The 16055-nt window shown below is 50.8% G+C and overlaps 1 protein-coding gene across 13 annotated transcripts in view; it reads left to right on the forward strand.

The window, feature by feature from the left end:
* DYSF (dysferlin) overlaps positions 1-16055 on the forward strand; it is a 231302-nt gene that overhangs the window by 40319 nt on the left and 174928 nt on the right. For all 13 annotated transcript variants that reach the window (XM_025353665.1, XM_025353669.1, XM_025353667.1 and 10 more), the window contains exon 4: positions 10312-10417. In XM_025353665.1, the coding sequence (XP_025209450.1) occupies positions 10312-10417 (106 nt within the window). The remainder of the gene's footprint in view (positions 1-10311; positions 10418-16055) is intronic.

A 16055-nucleotide genomic window follows, 5' to 3' on the forward strand; every position in this document is an offset into this window, starting at 1 on the left:
GATTAGGTTACTCATCTCTGTCTAAGTGATGCTGTGTCTATCTCCGGATCTGGAGGCATGTGATGTTCCTTACTGGGGAATGTTAATTTCAATCACCTGGTCAAGGCGTTGTCTGATTTTTCCACTGCGTATTAATGTTCTTTTCTCCCCCTTGAAGTTTGTTAAGATATACTTTAAGATGGTGCCAATATTCTGCTTCTCAAGAAAATGTCCCCCTAAATTTAGCATCCGTGGATGGTCCTTGCCTGATCCAATCCTTACCATGATGGGTATGAGCTGATTTTCATCTCCAGTACTCCTTCCACATGTACCAGGCTGGGCTGTGTGAGGCTCTCATGGTCACAGTGGTGCTGGTGTAACCCCAGGGCCACCACACATTGATCCTTACCTGTGCCTAGCACTGTGCCTTGGTGACTCATGCCTTGAGCCTCACCCCTTGGCTCAGGGCCATTGTCTCAGAGTTGGGAGACCTCTGGGTCATTAGGTTGGGTGTCTCATCTCTTCCATCCTTGACAGACAGTGTTGGAGTGAGGCAGACACCCATTCCAGGGCTGGATTATTCATTAGAAAGTCCTTCCTTCTATTGGCTACAGTTTTTCTCCCTGACATTTTGAGGGTCTTATTTCTCTATCCTCAGGAAAGATCAAAAAGAAATCTAACCCTCCTGCACATGACAGCACTTCTAGTCATGATCTAATGTGGTCCTGACAATCACTGGGTGGGATGGGAATGTGCAGAGAAGCACAGGAACATGGTGAGTGGGGAGGAGAAGAAGGGAACTGATGCCCACCAAGTCCTATCTATGTTGCAGGCACATGTGGGGGGCGTTAGGTGCATTAACTGAAATTTTACCAGAACCCTCTGAAGAATGCATGATTTCCTCCAAGCTCCAACAGTGCAGGGCAGGTTGTCCATTTTATTCTCATCAGTATCTCCAGTACCTACAACAGTACCTGACCCATGATTGGTGCTCACTATATATTTGTTGAATGAACGAATGACTTTTACAGATGAGGAAACAGTCTCAGGAAGGTTATGTCATGTGTACCCAGCCATGCAGCTGGTCAGATTGCAGGGCTAGATTTCTGGCATGGTAGGATGACTTGAGGGCTCTTACTGTTACTCACTGAATGAGTAATACTTTTGGAAGATAGTTGAGAGAAAGAATATTTTCAAAGTGTTGCTGTAGATTGAAAGGCACAGTTTGAAAACACTGGGTTGGTGAGTGTGCCATCCTAGGGTCAACCACCGGGGCTGTTCCATGAACCCAATAGAACAGGAGCTATGTGCCCTGCCAGCCTTTCTGGATCACTTTCCTTTGGGGCATTTGGGGGAAGGTAGCTTGTCTCCTGTCGACTTCTTTTTCAGTTTGAGTTGTACCCACTCCTCCCATCTTCCTGCTGCTAACATGGCTCTCAGCACCAGGGCCATGGTCCTCTGGGCTGCCCCAGCCCTGCTTCCTGCACACCCATATTCTTCAGCTTAAACCGCCACTGGCATAGGGGAAGTCCCGGAGTCACTGGGGGACTCTGCTACCCTCTGCAGGGGTGGAGGCAGGGCCCTAAAAGAGGGAGGAGAGGTGGAAGAGAAGGGTGCGCTGTGGGTGCAGAGGCATGGAGACCACTTCCATTGGAATGGTGGCTCTCTTCTGGGTCTTCAGCCGTCCCACCACAGGGCTGCCTCTCTCTGACCCACTTGTTTTCTCCGGGGTCTCTGCCAGCTACCATGATGCAGAGCTGCACCCACAGTGCACCCTTCTCTTCCACCTCTCCTCCCTCTTTTAGGGCCCTGCCTTCAAGGCTACCTCCTGAAAACTCCAAATGCCATCCCTGCATAGTGTAGACCTCCCAACCTCCTCTTCATATGAGACTTTAACCCATCTGAAAAATACAATTAATGAGCTTTTAAAAGCTTTTTAAAATGGCCACTCAAGGCTGGGTATGTAGGCTTATGCCGCCATGGTGGGTCCCCAAGGTGGGTGGACCACTTGAGCCTAGGAGTTTGAGACCAGTCTGGGCAGCAGAGTGAAACCCTACTATAACACACACACACACACACACACACACAGAAAACAATTAGCCAGTTGTGGTGGTGCACACCTGTGGTCCCAGCCACTCGGGAGGTTGGGGCAGGAGGATCTCCTCAGCCTGGAGGTCAAGGCTGCAGTGAGCTGTGATCATGCCATTGCACTCTAGCTTGGGCAACAGAGCCAGACCCTGTTGCAAAAAAAAAAAAAAAAAGAAGTGGCCTTGTTCAAGCCACTGCACTCCAGCCTGGGCAACAGAGTGAAACTGTCTCAAAAAAAAAATTTTTTTTTCATTAATTCCTGACCTCCCCAGCAAAGAACAAGCATGTGTATGTTTTTAAATATAGGTTTTATTGTTATTCAGGTACAGTGAGGCCAACAGATCAGGAGATGACTGTCATTGAAAAGATTGTGTGTTACCATTTCCAAGGGGAGGCCACACCGTGCAGGGCCACACAGGGAAGCTCTGGCGTCAGTGCCAGAATCAGTGCAGGGGTCAATCGGGAGGCAGAGGGAGTGAGGGGAACATGGGGACAAGAGCCTTTATTGTGATTTCTGAGGGAAGGAATGGGCGAGGCAGGGTAAACAGAACTGGGGACTGGCCAGTTTGAATAATTTCTGTGGGCTCTGGGCACACTTACACGTAGACATAAAGCTGTCTGTGTATAGACATAAACAGTAGGGGCTGTCCTGAGTTGCTGGAACCTAGCCCTAGGATGCTTAGGAGAGGGGAATGTGGTGGGCCCTGAGTGTGACAGGCCGTGGAGGAGGTGTGAGGTATGGGCTCAAAGTGACTGGTTTGCATATGAAAGGCCTGCTGGCAAGTGGGGAGTCCTTTATCAGCTCTGGGAATTGTGGGAAGACAGTCCCTCCAAGGTCAACAAGGCTCCAGATGTCAAAGCATCAGAAATACAAAAAATAGCACTTGGCATAAGATTAAAAAAATATAGGCCAGATCAAATTTATAGACTGGGCTCCCCTTCCCATGGATTAAGCAAACCAACAACCTTTCTGTTTCTTTCATGATGCACTCATGGGCCTCTAAGGTGGCACAGGAGGCTCACTGTAGGGTTCAAAGCAAAGCCTTTGGAGTCAGGCTCTGTCAGCCTTGTTATTTGTGTGAAATCAGGCAAGTCAAACACCTTCCCAAGTCCCAGTTTCCTTGTCTATGAGGTAGACTGAACTAATAACAGTACCTACCCCACAGGACTAGTGTCTGTTTAAAGGAGGTAGTGTATCTAATATGTACCTAGTTAATGTAACCGCCCTACGGATTCATCATGCTGGCTGCCAAGATAGAGCTGATTTATCAAGACAGGCGAATTGCAACAGAGAAAGAGTTTAATACACGCAGAGCTGGCTAAATAGGAGACTGGAGTGTTATTCTTACTCAAATCAGCCTCCTCGAAAATTCAGAGGCTAGAGTTTTTAAAAGATTGTTTGGTGCTGATATGGTTTGGCTGTGTTCCCACCCAAATCTCATCTTGAACTGTAGTTCTCATAATCCCCATGTGTTGTGGGAGGGACCCAGTGGTAGGTAATTGAATCATGAGGACAGTGATCTCCACCCGGTTCTCATAATCTGAGGTTTTATAAAGTGTTTCCCCTACTTCACTCTGCCCTTCTTGCTGCTGCCATGTAAAGAAGGACATGTTTGCTTCCCCTTCCCCCATGATTGTAAGTTTCCTGAGGCCTCCTCAACCCTGCTGAACTGTGAGTCAATTAAACCTCTTTCCTTTCTAAATTACCCAGTCTCAGGAATATCTTTATTAGCAGTGTGAGAACGGACTAATACTGGTGTGTTCCCAGACCAAACCGAGGGTCTGGCTACTTATTCTCATGGCCCAATAATGAGATACAGATGAACTGGGAAAGAAGAGAGTTTATTTCTGTAACCAGGTACAGGCAGAAGGCCTGGAAAATATCAGCAGGCCAAGTCAAAATTACAAAGCTTTCCAGAGCTTATATACCTTCTAAGCTATATGTCTACGTGTAAGTGTGCATTCATCTAAAGACATAAGCGACTAACTTCTTTGAATCTATAACTAAGGTCTGAGTTTTGAAGACCTTCCTCCAGGGCCTCAGTAAATGTACTTAATCAAGATGGGTCCAGGGGCCAGGGGTGATTACCCTTTTCTTGTCTCCTGCTAAACCATGGAGGTTTGAGGAACTCCTTTAGACCCCCCAAAAAACTTGTCAAGACCTGGGGAATTTCTTCAGACCCCCAGTAAAAACTTGTTTAATCCTAAATGGGTCCTGTTAAGAATTCCTTTGTTATCTTGTCATGCATCAAGGCCCCGGAAAGGCCTGGGCAAAACTCTTGGTGGGCTTTTGTTACATTCCAGCCTTCGTATGATGGCAATGGCTCTATCAGCTTTTTATTTTTTTATTTTTTTTATTTTTAAAAATTTTTTTATTTTTTTTGAGACGGAGTCTCGCTCTGTCTCCCAGGCTGGAGTGCGGTGGTGCGATCTCGGCTCACTGCAAGCTCTGTCTCCCAGGTTCACGCCATTCTCCTGCCTCAGCCTCCCGAGTAGCTGGGACTACAGGCGCCCGCCACCACACCCGGCTAATTTTTTGTATTTTTAGTAGAGATGGGGTTTCACCATGTTAGCCAAGATGGTCTCGATCTCCTGACCTCATGGTCCGCCCACCTCGGCCTCCCAAAGTGCTGGGATTACAGGCGTGAGCCACCGCGCCCAGCCTCAGCTTTGAATCTTTAACTTTACCACTCAGTTGGTGCTGAAACAGTTGCTGGAACAGTTGTTATGAAGGCCTGCCTGTTCAGCTGTTAGTGAGATCTGGCCTGCCACAGGTGGGCAGGGGGCTAGGGAATGGGAGTGCTGATTTGTTGGGTTGGGGATGGAATCACAGGAAGTTGAGGCTGTCTTCTTGCCATGAGTCAATTCCTGGTTGGGAGCCACATGACCAGATGAGCCAGTTTACCAGTCTAGGTAGTGCCAGCAGGAATGCAGGGTCTGAAAAATATCTCAAACACCAATCTTAGGTTCTACAATAGTGATGTTACCCATAGGAGCAACTGGCTGCATGACTCCTGAGCCATAATTCCTAAGCTTCTGGCTAATTTGAGTTTTACAAAGGCACTCTGGTCTCCAGGCAAGGACGAGGTTTGTTTCTGGAAAGGACTGTTATCATCTTTGTTTCAAAGTTAAACTATAAACTAAATTTTTCTATGGTTAGCTGGCCTATGCCCAGGAATTAATAGGGCATTTTGGAGATGACAGGCAAGATGGAGTCAGTTGGGTCAGATCTCTTTCACTGTCATAATTCTCTCATTTTTATAATTTTTGCAAAGCCGGTTTCATTAATAGGAGGGTTGCTATTACTAGAATGCAAGTTCCATGAGGTCAGAGACTGTGTTTTGTTGCACATACTAAATAAGTATTTGTTGAATGAATAAATTCTAAGACTTTTAAGGAGTTTTTATGTTTTGTTTTAAAATTTAATTGTTTGCATTGGTAACAACTTTAAGAAGTTATAAAAACAGAAACTATATTTAAAAATGCAGTGAAAATTCTCCCTGGCCTCTTTGTCCCTGATCTGCCCAGTTCTTCCTATTCCCCAATAAGTAACCCCCCTTCTTAGTTTCTTTTTTTTTTTTTTTTTGAGACGGAGTCTCGCTCTGTCGCCCAGGCGGGAGTGCAGTGGCCAGATCTCAGCTCACTGCAAGCTCCGCCTCCCGGGTTTACGCCATTCTCCTGCCTCAGCCTCCTGAGTAGCTGGGACTACAGGCGCCCGCCACCTCGCCCGGCTAGTTTTTTGTATTTTTTTAGTAGAGACGGGGTTTCACTGTGTTAGCCAGGATGGTCTCGATCTCCTGACCCCATGATCCTCCCGTCTCGGCCTCCCAAAGTGCTGGCATTACAGGCTTGAGCCACCGCGCCCAGCCCCTCTTCTTAGTTTCTTATAGATCATTCCAGAGATCTTATATTATTGCTTAATTGCCCATATAGATTCTAAGTTTCCTCTTTTTTTATGCAGCAAGTAGCATATTATACATGCTCTTTTGCACCTTGTTTTATCACTTAACACTGTATCTTGAAGATTTTCCACATAAGTGAATAATTCCCCATTATTTTTATAGCTGTCTAGTGTTCCATTGTATGAATGTACTGTACCTTATTTACCTGTTGTCTATGATGGACATTTGAATTGCCTCCTGTGTTTTGTTTTGTTCTTACAATGATGTAATAAGACCAGTGTTTTAAAATAAAATTGTTTTGATTTCTTCATGCTTCATTAAAATAAATTGACTTGGCTGCCATGATTCCCACACTCCCACATGCTGCCTAAGGCTAAGGTTTGGGGGCCACCCATGCCTCCTTCCCTTCTGCCATAGGGCAGTAGCAGCATCCCTGGATGGTGAGTTTGGGAACTAGTTCTTTTTCCATGGAGGAAAAGCGTGTGCCCTGTCAGACCACAAGCTGCCTTGGCCTCTCCCTCCCTTGCCCATGCCAGTTCCTGCCTTATCTTTCTTTGGGATAGCTGTGGCTCTTTCAGTCCCCACACTTCTCCAGCCCCCACATTCCAGTAGCTCCAGAGCACAGCTAGCCAAGAGGTGTGTGGAGGCTGGGAGCGCCTGTGGTATTTTCCTCCATGTGGGCTGCAGGGGTTTGACCAGGGCCCACGGGTGTCATTTCCACCTGTGTAAGCTCTCCACACTCAGAGCTGGCCCTGTGTGGGATCCCTGGCCCCCTCCTTGCCTCATCCGACCCTCTGGAATCCTGTCTGCCGCTTGCCAGGCCCCTGGTTGGTGCCCACTGAGTGTGCAGCATCCCTGATGAGCAGAGGGCACCTGGCCCTGGAGCCTGTGCCTCAGTCTGACTCCAGATGGGGTGGGTCTCCTCACGGGCCCCAGACCTGGCGGCCCCTGGATAAAGCCACATCTTCTCCATCCTCTGTGAAATGAACGGATGAATGATGAGTGGCCTTCTGGGTTTTCTGTAACCAAGCCGTAGACCCCTCTAGCCTCCCAGGGGGTCCCTCTTCTGCACCCCCCTCCTTTCCTCCCTGAGCAAGGCTTCCTGGGAGGCTCTGAGTTTCCCTGACTCTTGTGAACTTGATTACCACAGCCTGCTCCTTACACTGTGGGAGAAGCAGCCTGCCCTGCTGTTTCCAGCCCTTCCTCCTACAGGAGTGGGGGCTGGTGAAGCCACCCTTCTTGGAGGGGCTTACTCCCAGGCCTATAGCAGGGGTTGCGGGGGTGTATTTCATAGCCCCAAAAGACACTTAAGGGAGAAAATAACAAGCAGTCAACTCTGGCTGCTGTGTCTTGGGCATCCAAGACGCACCCTAGGCTGGCAGGGGTGGGGGTGCTGCTTCCTTCTGCATTTCCTGCCATTGTTCCCTGACCCACTTCCGGGAATTCTCCCTGGGCTGGGAGGGCTGGACAACCGCAAGGGAGGCAGAGGAGGTCTGGCTTTTCTCGACACCCTATGACCTGGCTGCTACTCTGCTCTGCTCAGTCCTGAGGGCTCCTAAGCTGGAGGTCCAGCTGCCATGTACAGCTCTCTGGTCCATGAGGCCTCCTTGGGCCCTGCCTCCCAGTCCCCAAGAAGAGAAGCCTCAGTGCTCTGGGGGATTGACAGGGAACCTAGATACCTGGGTCCTGGGGCTGACTCAGCCATTCTCCCACTTGAGCAAGTCACTCCCCTCTGCCACCCCAGTTTTCTCGTGATGGACAGGGTGACTCTGATCTCTGATGTCGCATGGACTCATGTGTCCTCTATACCTACTGTCTGGTCTTTGTGACATTGCCTGGGTCCTGAGGACAATTCAGTCAACATACTGACGGGTGCCTTCTGGCACTAGCCCCTAGGATGGAGACACTCCAGGACCCCAGCTTATTAAGTGATGGTAAAAAACCTGCTCCATGCTATGAAGGAATGGAACACAAATCAGTTTACATTCTAGAAAATATGGCTGCTAGCATTGTGAGGGGACTTCGAACCCTGGATTGAATATTAGTGAATATCTCTCCCCCTCTATCCCCTTCTTTCAGGAAGGATTAGAAAATGGACCTTGAGTGTATATTACATTTACTGCCTTGCTAGAAGGGCATGGGCAAGGCGACAGAGTCTGCTGCTTTCAAGAAGGATGGAAAAAGAGGGATTTCGTTGTTGAGAAGCTTAAATAAGTGGCTAGTTTTTTATTTTAATTTTTATTATGATAAATAGACATAAACACTACCATTTTAACCATTTGTGAGCACACAGTTCAGTGGCGTTACGTGCATTCACGATGTCATGCAGGCATTCCCACCGTCCACCTCCAGAATGTTCTCATCTTCTAAAACTGAAACTCTGTACCTGTTCAATAATAAATCCTTACTTCCTCCTCCCCCAAGCTTGTCGCAGCCACCATTCTACTTTCTATGAATTTGACTACTCTAGCTACCTCATATAAGTGAACTCATACAATAGTTGTTGTTTTGTGACTGCCTGATTTCACTCTGCAGAATGTCTCCAAGGTTCATGATACTGTAGCATGTGTTGAAATCTTCTTTTTTGAGACTGAATAATATTCCATTGTATGGATGGACCACATCTTGTTTATCTGCTCCTCTGTTGATAGAGACTTGGTTTGCTTACACCTCTTGGCTATTGTGAATAATACTGCTGTGAACACAGGTGTGCAAATATCTAGGTCTCTGATTTCAATTTCTTTTGGGGTATATATCCAGAAGTGGAATTGCTAGATCACATGCTTATTCTATGTTTAAGTTTTTGAGTAACTGCTATACTGTTTCCCACAGTGGCTGCACCATTTTACATCCCTACCTGCCGTGCACAAGCATTCCAGTTTCTCCATATCCTGGCCAACACCTGTGATTTTTCTCTCCAGGAATGTGTGTGTGTGTGTGTGTGTGTGTGTGTGTGTGTTTATAATAGCCATCCTAATGAATGTGAAGTGGTATCTCAGTGTGAGTAATCAGTTTTAAAAATCACCTAGTGGCTGGGCGCCGTGGCTCATACCTGTAATCCCAGCACTTTGGGAGGCCAAGGTGGGCGGATCACAAGCAGGAGTTCGAGACCAGCCTGGCAAACATGGTGAAACCCCATCTCTACTAAAAAATTGCAAAAATTAGCCAGGCATGGTGGCATGTGCCTATAATCCCAGCTACTCAGGAGGCTGAGGCAGGAGAATTGCTTGAACCTGGGAGGCAGAGGTTGCAGTGAGCAGAGATCATGCCACTGCACTGTAGCCTGGGTGACAGAGCAAGCCTCCATCTCAAAAAAAACCAAAAGAAAAACACCTATTAGGTCAAGATTGCAGTTTTATTTCATAGGGTCATAAAAATCTGTATTCCAATCAGTATTTGCAGAGACCAGAAAAGGAATGGTCCCAGATGACAGGTGTACTGTTCATCCATCAGGAAAAAGCAATTAAGAAGTACACCTGTGGCTGTTCACCAGCCTAACATGGCCTTGTGCCCTGACAGTAATAGGCAGGGTAAGTCCAGTTCCCAGGAGGCAAGCAGAAGTCACACACAGACACCAGGCAACAGGTTCTGATGGTCACAGGCCACTCTCTGCCCCTGGTTTCCTGCTGCCCCTACAGAGGGGCAGACTACATGGTGAGCCCACTTCATAGCTTCCTCTGCACTCTTTGAAGGGAGCGTGTGCCAACCATCGCACTGCCAACCTACTCTTTCCTAATAACCCGTCCATGTGCCCCACCCCTCCTGTCAGTCAGAAATGCAGCCTCTGGTGTGTGTGGTACGGACCGCTCAAGGCCTCTCAGGAGTGGGGCCTGTTTCCCCTGCCCCAGTATCCTTTTCTCCCTGTCCCTGAAGACAGGAAGGTTTCTTTGCTTTTCTTGTACAATCACTGCTGGCTGAGCCCTGGGATTCCAATACAGACGGCCTGTGTAGACGTGGGTTGTATGAGCTGCTGGGGCTCAGGGGCAGTGTGGGGCTGATGAGATACTGACCTGGTGGACTGTCAAGGGCTCATGGGAAGACCACCCTTCATCTCTGTGGAGGCGTGGCTGGGCCTCTGGGGAGGGGCGGGAAGGGGCCAAGGTGGACCTTGGGAAAGGAAAGGTATCTCTTATCTCTTCCCATGCCCAAGTATTTCCCCAGGGGCCAGGCCTTCCAGGAATGGTGCATGGTGGTGACTGGGTATGGGGGTGCAGGGGAGCCCTCGTGAGGTGCCAGGTGACTGTCAGACCAGCCTCGTCTGAGTGGTGGCAGTGAGGGGTCTGGCAGAGGAGCCAGGGTGCCTTAGGCCAGTTTTCTACATTTGACTTCTCTCTCCTCTCAGGTTCCTGGGGGAAGCCAAGGTCCCACTCCGAGAGGTCCTCGCCACCCCTAGTCTGTCCGCCAGCTTCAATGCCCCACTGCTGGACACCAAGAAGCAGCCCACAGGGGTAAGTGCCCATCAGCTTCTGCCAGGTTATGGTCCAAGGCATTGCCAGGTGGCTTCCTCTTTGGGCCTTGCCATTCTGACCCCAGACACGTGTCTGACTTCAGCTCCCAGGAAGCAGGCCTGGCCCTCCCTGACCAGAGTTTGCCGTGTCTGGAGAGGCACTGGACTAGGGGAGATGGGAAGGGCAGAGGGAGCCCCGACCCCATCTGCAGGGCTCAAGTCAGCCTTGGCTCGCAGCAGCTTGGCCTGTCCCTTGGTCTGGGGCTGCCTGTCTGGCCACCTCCTGTCCCCAGCTTCCTGGTCAGCCTTGCACCTAGTCTCCCTGGCAGACCTCCCCTCCTCCCTCACCACCCAGCCCTCTTTTCCACATTCAGAATCTCTGAGATATCTGGGTCACAGGGCATGAGGGAGGCAGGGAAACAGCCCTCTCCCCTGCCCACCGGGACCCTCTTCCTTTTCCTCCGTTGTTCTTCCTGCCCCTCCCCTGGCCTTCTCAGCGCTCCCCAAGTCCAATCAGACAATTCCCAGCCCTCCTCTCTGCCTGTTATTTTTAGTGAGCTAAATATACCCTGCAGGGTTCTCTCTTCCTGGTAGAATTCTTGACCTCTCCTGTGGGCCAGCCCCGCCTTCCAGGATGTACCAGGAACCATGGATTGGAAGTACTTCCTCCCTGTGAGGTCTGGGGGATTCAGGTCCCGACTTCTCTTAGGCAGGGCAGCTGCACTGCCCCGTGGCGGGTGTGTGAGGCCAGGGCTCCTGGCTGGCTGGGTGAGTCAGGAAGTGGCTGGTCTGGGCAGATCTCTGAATGGAATGAGACTGGATGCTGAGACCTAGAGAAAAGGAACCCCTGAAGTCACACAGTCAGTGGCTGTCCCCACAGGGGCTTGGACTAGGAGCTCATCCCCTAGACCCTCTGATGGAATGGCGGTGGATGGACTCCTGGTTCACTGAACTCCCAGTCTGCTGCCCTCCCAGTGCTGGACTTTGCTCCCGAGGGGTCTTAGGCTGGGGATGGCTGGGCTGCCCCCTTGATGGGAGATGTCACTTCCCAGAAGAGTCCATCCCTTTCCCACACAGGGCTCACTGGCAGAATGTTCTGGTTTAGAGCAGTATTCACTGAGCCTGTCTCTATCACCCTGAGTCCCCTGTCATCCTCCCTTTGAGCCTCCAGTCCCTTAACACTCCCTGTGGTCAAGGAGGACCCCAAGGAGTTCTGGAACTACCCCTTCAGGGGTCCTGAGGAGTCTCAGACCCAACCCTCGAGGCACAGAACACGGATGGAGAGATGACAGGTATCAAGGCAGCTGGCGAGAGAGAGCCTTGGGGTCAGGCTTGGTTCTCACTTCCTTGCTGGGACACCAGCATCTCTCCACTCCAGCTCTGTGTACATCCATGACTGACATTTCCTGCCCTTTGGTTCCCTCCAACCTCAAAGGCCTGTCCAGCCCCAAGGCAGAACTTTCCATAGCTGGTCCCTGTTCATGGGGCCGTGCCAGGCTGGGGCCATCCCCTCCATGCTTCCCCTCGCCTACTCCTGCTCCTCATTCACACACTGTCTGGGCTTCAAGCTTACCAGTGGGGAGCCTGCTGCCTTCTCTTCCCTGGCCAGAGATTCCTGACTGTCTGCAGAACTTTATAATCCTTCACCAACCATGTGTCCAAGAAGGGTGTGCGAGATCCAGGAGGTGGTAGATGGGAGAGAGTGCTGGACCCTGGTGGGTTGAGCCCCACTAACTGAGCACGGGCTGGAAATGGAGTGGGTGGGGGAACCTCCTCCCTGTTGCCCAGGAGGGAGTCATCACCTGTGCAGAGGGTCTAGGACCAGATTCTAGCCTGTGTGATGGCATTAAGGTCACAGAGCAGCCCCAGACAGGTCGTACGACCCTATGGGCTGGGGCTTCCTGCCTGGGACCTGGGCTGGCTGCACTGTAGTGTGAGGTAGGGATAACTGGAGGTGTGCTTGGCAGGGACAGAGAGCCAACAACATTGAGGGTTCTCGCTGGCCACTCACTGAGACCTCATGTTTCAGCTGAGCCCAATCAGCAGAGCATGCCAGGTGCCCCCAGTTCATTGTAGCTCAGTTGCCTCTAAGGGCCAAGGAACCTGCTGATGGGGTGATAGGAGTGAATACAGGGCCAGTGGGCTCCTTAGGAAACTCTGGCAGACTGAGAGGCGTAGGGGAGGCCGGGAGTCCTGCCGCAGACTGACTGCCGACCCCGTTTGCCTTTTGCTCAGTGTTCTCACCCGAGTCTCTTCAGATATGGCACGCTGGGCTGTGTGCCATGTAGGATGCTAGATCTACCGTCTGGCAGCTGCTAGGTTGATGGGGGAAAACACTCCCCCTGTCCTGGAGGAACCTCCAGGCCATGGGGATTTAGGACACACGGAGGAAAAGAAGTAGCATCCTCCCAGATGTATTTTAAGAGCAGCTCACTCATGAAGGTGTGGACACATGGAGAAAACTCAGTAGGCATCACCCAGGCCTTAAAGCCGGAGTCAGATCACAAAGGAGGACAAGAGCCCACAAAGCCCAGTGGTGTGTGGGTCAGGGAGCCAGGAGGGCACTGTGTGTTGGGAGCAGGGACCTGAAGTGGGCAGGACAGTGCTCAGTGAGTCCCTGAGCTTTCTTCAACGGTATGGAGCTTCTGCCAACCAACCCTGGATCAACTCAGGGCCACAGCTACCCTCCGCCCGCTTCTGGAGGTTGTCTGAGGGAGAGGTGAGTGAGGGCCAGGCACGTATCAGGCCTGTCTTGTCCACACAGGACATGTGTGTTAGGGGAGGTGAGAGTGGGCTGGTCTGGGTTTTGGTTTTGATGAGCTCAGTGTTGGAGAGCTGCGGTCGAGGAAGTAGGTGGCACACAATGTGTTGGGCATGGCACGGTGGGCAAAGGACCCCAGAGCCTGACCACACAACCTAGAGGAGGGTCACGGCCAGGGAGGGTCTGAGGAGGTCATTCGCCTTCAGTTTCCTGAACCCTCTTAGCCTGGGGCCAGACAGGAGCCTCAAGTTCTGCTGATGTCGTTGACTGTGGGCCCCAAGGCAGCAGACGAGGGCAACCGAGGTTACCCTGCTGCAGGGCAGCATGTTTGGTGGGCACACGATTGACTGACAATGGCCTTGTGCGGGGAGAGCCCTGGAGTGCTGCTGGGCTGGAGACCTGAGGACCTGGGCTGTCAGGCGGGGACCTGTGATGTGGAGGACCTTGAGGAGGGTCCCACTGGGACTCTAGGCCCAGGTTGTGTGGTCTGGGAGAGCACAGGGCTCCTATACATCCCCCAGGAGGAAAATCTCAGCTCTGTTTGTCTAGAGAAGGAGACAGTGGCTGAGCTGTGATGTCACGGTGAGGGTACAAGGTCCTGGTCCTGGGTGGGGCCCATGGACATGCCCACTTTCCCTTAAGAGTCTCAGCAGAGCCAAAGAATTTCAGTATTCACCATCAGATCCTGAAGCCGTGGTCCCTGGGGCTCATCCCCTGGTGCTGAGATCTCTTCTAGACCCTGAGCTCCAGAGCCTCTGGAGCTGCAGGGATGTCCCTGTGGCTTCCTGATGGGCAGCTAGAAGACGGACCTTGCTCTGTGCTAGAAGTCTCATTCAAGGGCCCAGAGCCACCCGGATGGTGCCAGTTCTTCAGGAGGTTGGTGTGGAGCTGTCGGTGTAGAAACACCGGATGCTCAGGAAACCCCAGGAGGGGCTGCCTAAGTGGTCTCCGGAGCCCTCTCTCTGAGAGGGCTGCTCCTGTCTGCGTCCTGGAGAGGGCTGCTCCCGAGCCCCAGTGCTGAGGAGCTGGCACTGGACATGGTGTGGAGGAGTTACACTCCAGCAGCTCCACCTCTCACAGAGACGGTGTATAGAAGCCCCCAGGTGGTGTGCAGTGACTGGATAGCAGGGTGAGCCCCTAGAAACAGGAAGGGGCGCTCTTCCAGGGGATCTGTCTCCAAGGTCAGAGGCCCAAGGGCAGCCCAGGTGTGGCCCTTTCAAGTTTTTGCTTAACTCTCCTCTCCTCACGGAGGTCCACTCAGACCGCTTGATTTAACACTGCAACCTGCAAACCCTGTCGTTGCCCTGATCTTTCTTGCTCTGGTTTACTTTTTCTTTTCTTTCTAACATACTCTCTTCTTTATGTATTTATTTTGTTTATTATTTATTGTCTGTCTTCTCTGCCAAGACATCAGCTCCATGGAGGCAGGGGCCTTTGCCTTATTTATGGAAGTGTCCCCAGAATCCTGAACAGTGTGTTTGGCCCTGGCAGGTGCCCAACACGCATGCACACACACACGTCGAAGGAATGAACATGTGAGTTAATGAATGAAAGGGTCAGGCCACACATGCCAGGCAGGCCCTCACTCCTTGTCTTTCAGATGTGGGCCCAACTCGGGCCATGTCAAACAAACACCCCACCCAGGCCTGGCCTCTGGGGCCCCTGCACGGAGCCCTGCGCTCACAAGGGCCTCTTGCTTGGCTTAATTCTCTACTGTTTCCATCTTGAAATTCTTAAGGCTCACTGCATCCTTGACCTCCTGGCTCAAGTAGGCTCAAGTGATCCTCCCGCCTCAGCCTCCTGAGTAGCTGGGACTACAAGCGTGGCTACCACGTCCAGCTAATTTTTCATTTTGGAATAATGGGCTCTGCATTTTCATTTTGTGCTGGGCCTGCACATTATGCAGCTGGTCCTGACCTCATGCTACTCTTGGAGGGCTGGAGTCAGCATGGATGGGCAGCGGGCTTTATTTGTCTCCTGGCCCATCATTCTGAACTTGAGTGTGCTGTTCTCCAGTTAAGGACTTCCTCCTACATAACCAAAACACAGCCTTCCAAAGGACGAAACTAACATGGACACAGCACTCTCATCTAATCCCCAGACCTCAGTCCCGACTCATTGATTTTTCCCACAGTGTCCTTTGTAGCAGAAGGATCCCACTGAGGCTCATGTGTTGCGCCTAGTTGTTCTGTTTCTTCAGTTTTCTTCTGTTTGGAATACTTCCTCAGTCTTTCTTTGACTTTTATAACCTTATAGCTGGCTATTTTTTTGAAATTCAGGCCAATTGCTTGTAGAATGTCCCCCATACTGGTTTTGCCTGATGTTTCCTGCGTTTAGATTTAGGCTGTGCATCTTGGGTGTGAGTGTGACACTGACGCTGCGTGGCTCTCTTTGTGCCCTATCAGGTGGGATGGTTGTGATTCGTTTGGTCACCGCACTGCTAACTGTGATCATTTGATTACACTGGCATCTGCTGGGTGTCCCTGCTAGTCATTCATCTACTCCCCTTTCTCATGTCAGAATTTTGTGACTCTGTAATATCCTCTTTGTCATCTAACCTTTACCCATGAGTTCCATGAGCTGTTTTTTTTTTTAAATTTTTATTTTAATTTCTTTTGAGATGGTGTGTCACTCTGCCGCCCAGGCTGGAGTGCAGTGGTGAGATCCCGGCTCACTGCAGCCTCCGCCTCCTGGTTTCAAGCAATTCTCCCACCTCAGCCCCCCGAGTAGCTGGGATTACAGGGGCATGCCACCACACCTGGCTATTTTTTGTATTTTTAGTAGAGACGGGGGGGTTTTACCAAGTTGGCCAGGCTGGTCTTGAACTCCTGACCTCAGGTGATCCACCTGCCTCGGCCTTCCAAAGTGCTGGGATTAC

This window comes from Theropithecus gelada, chromosome 13 (assembly GCF_003255815.1).
Source record: "Theropithecus gelada isolate Dixy chromosome 13, Tgel_1.0, whole genome shotgun sequence".
In the NCBI taxonomy this organism is placed as follows: domain Eukaryota; kingdom Metazoa; phylum Chordata; class Mammalia; order Primates; family Cercopithecidae; genus Theropithecus; species Theropithecus gelada.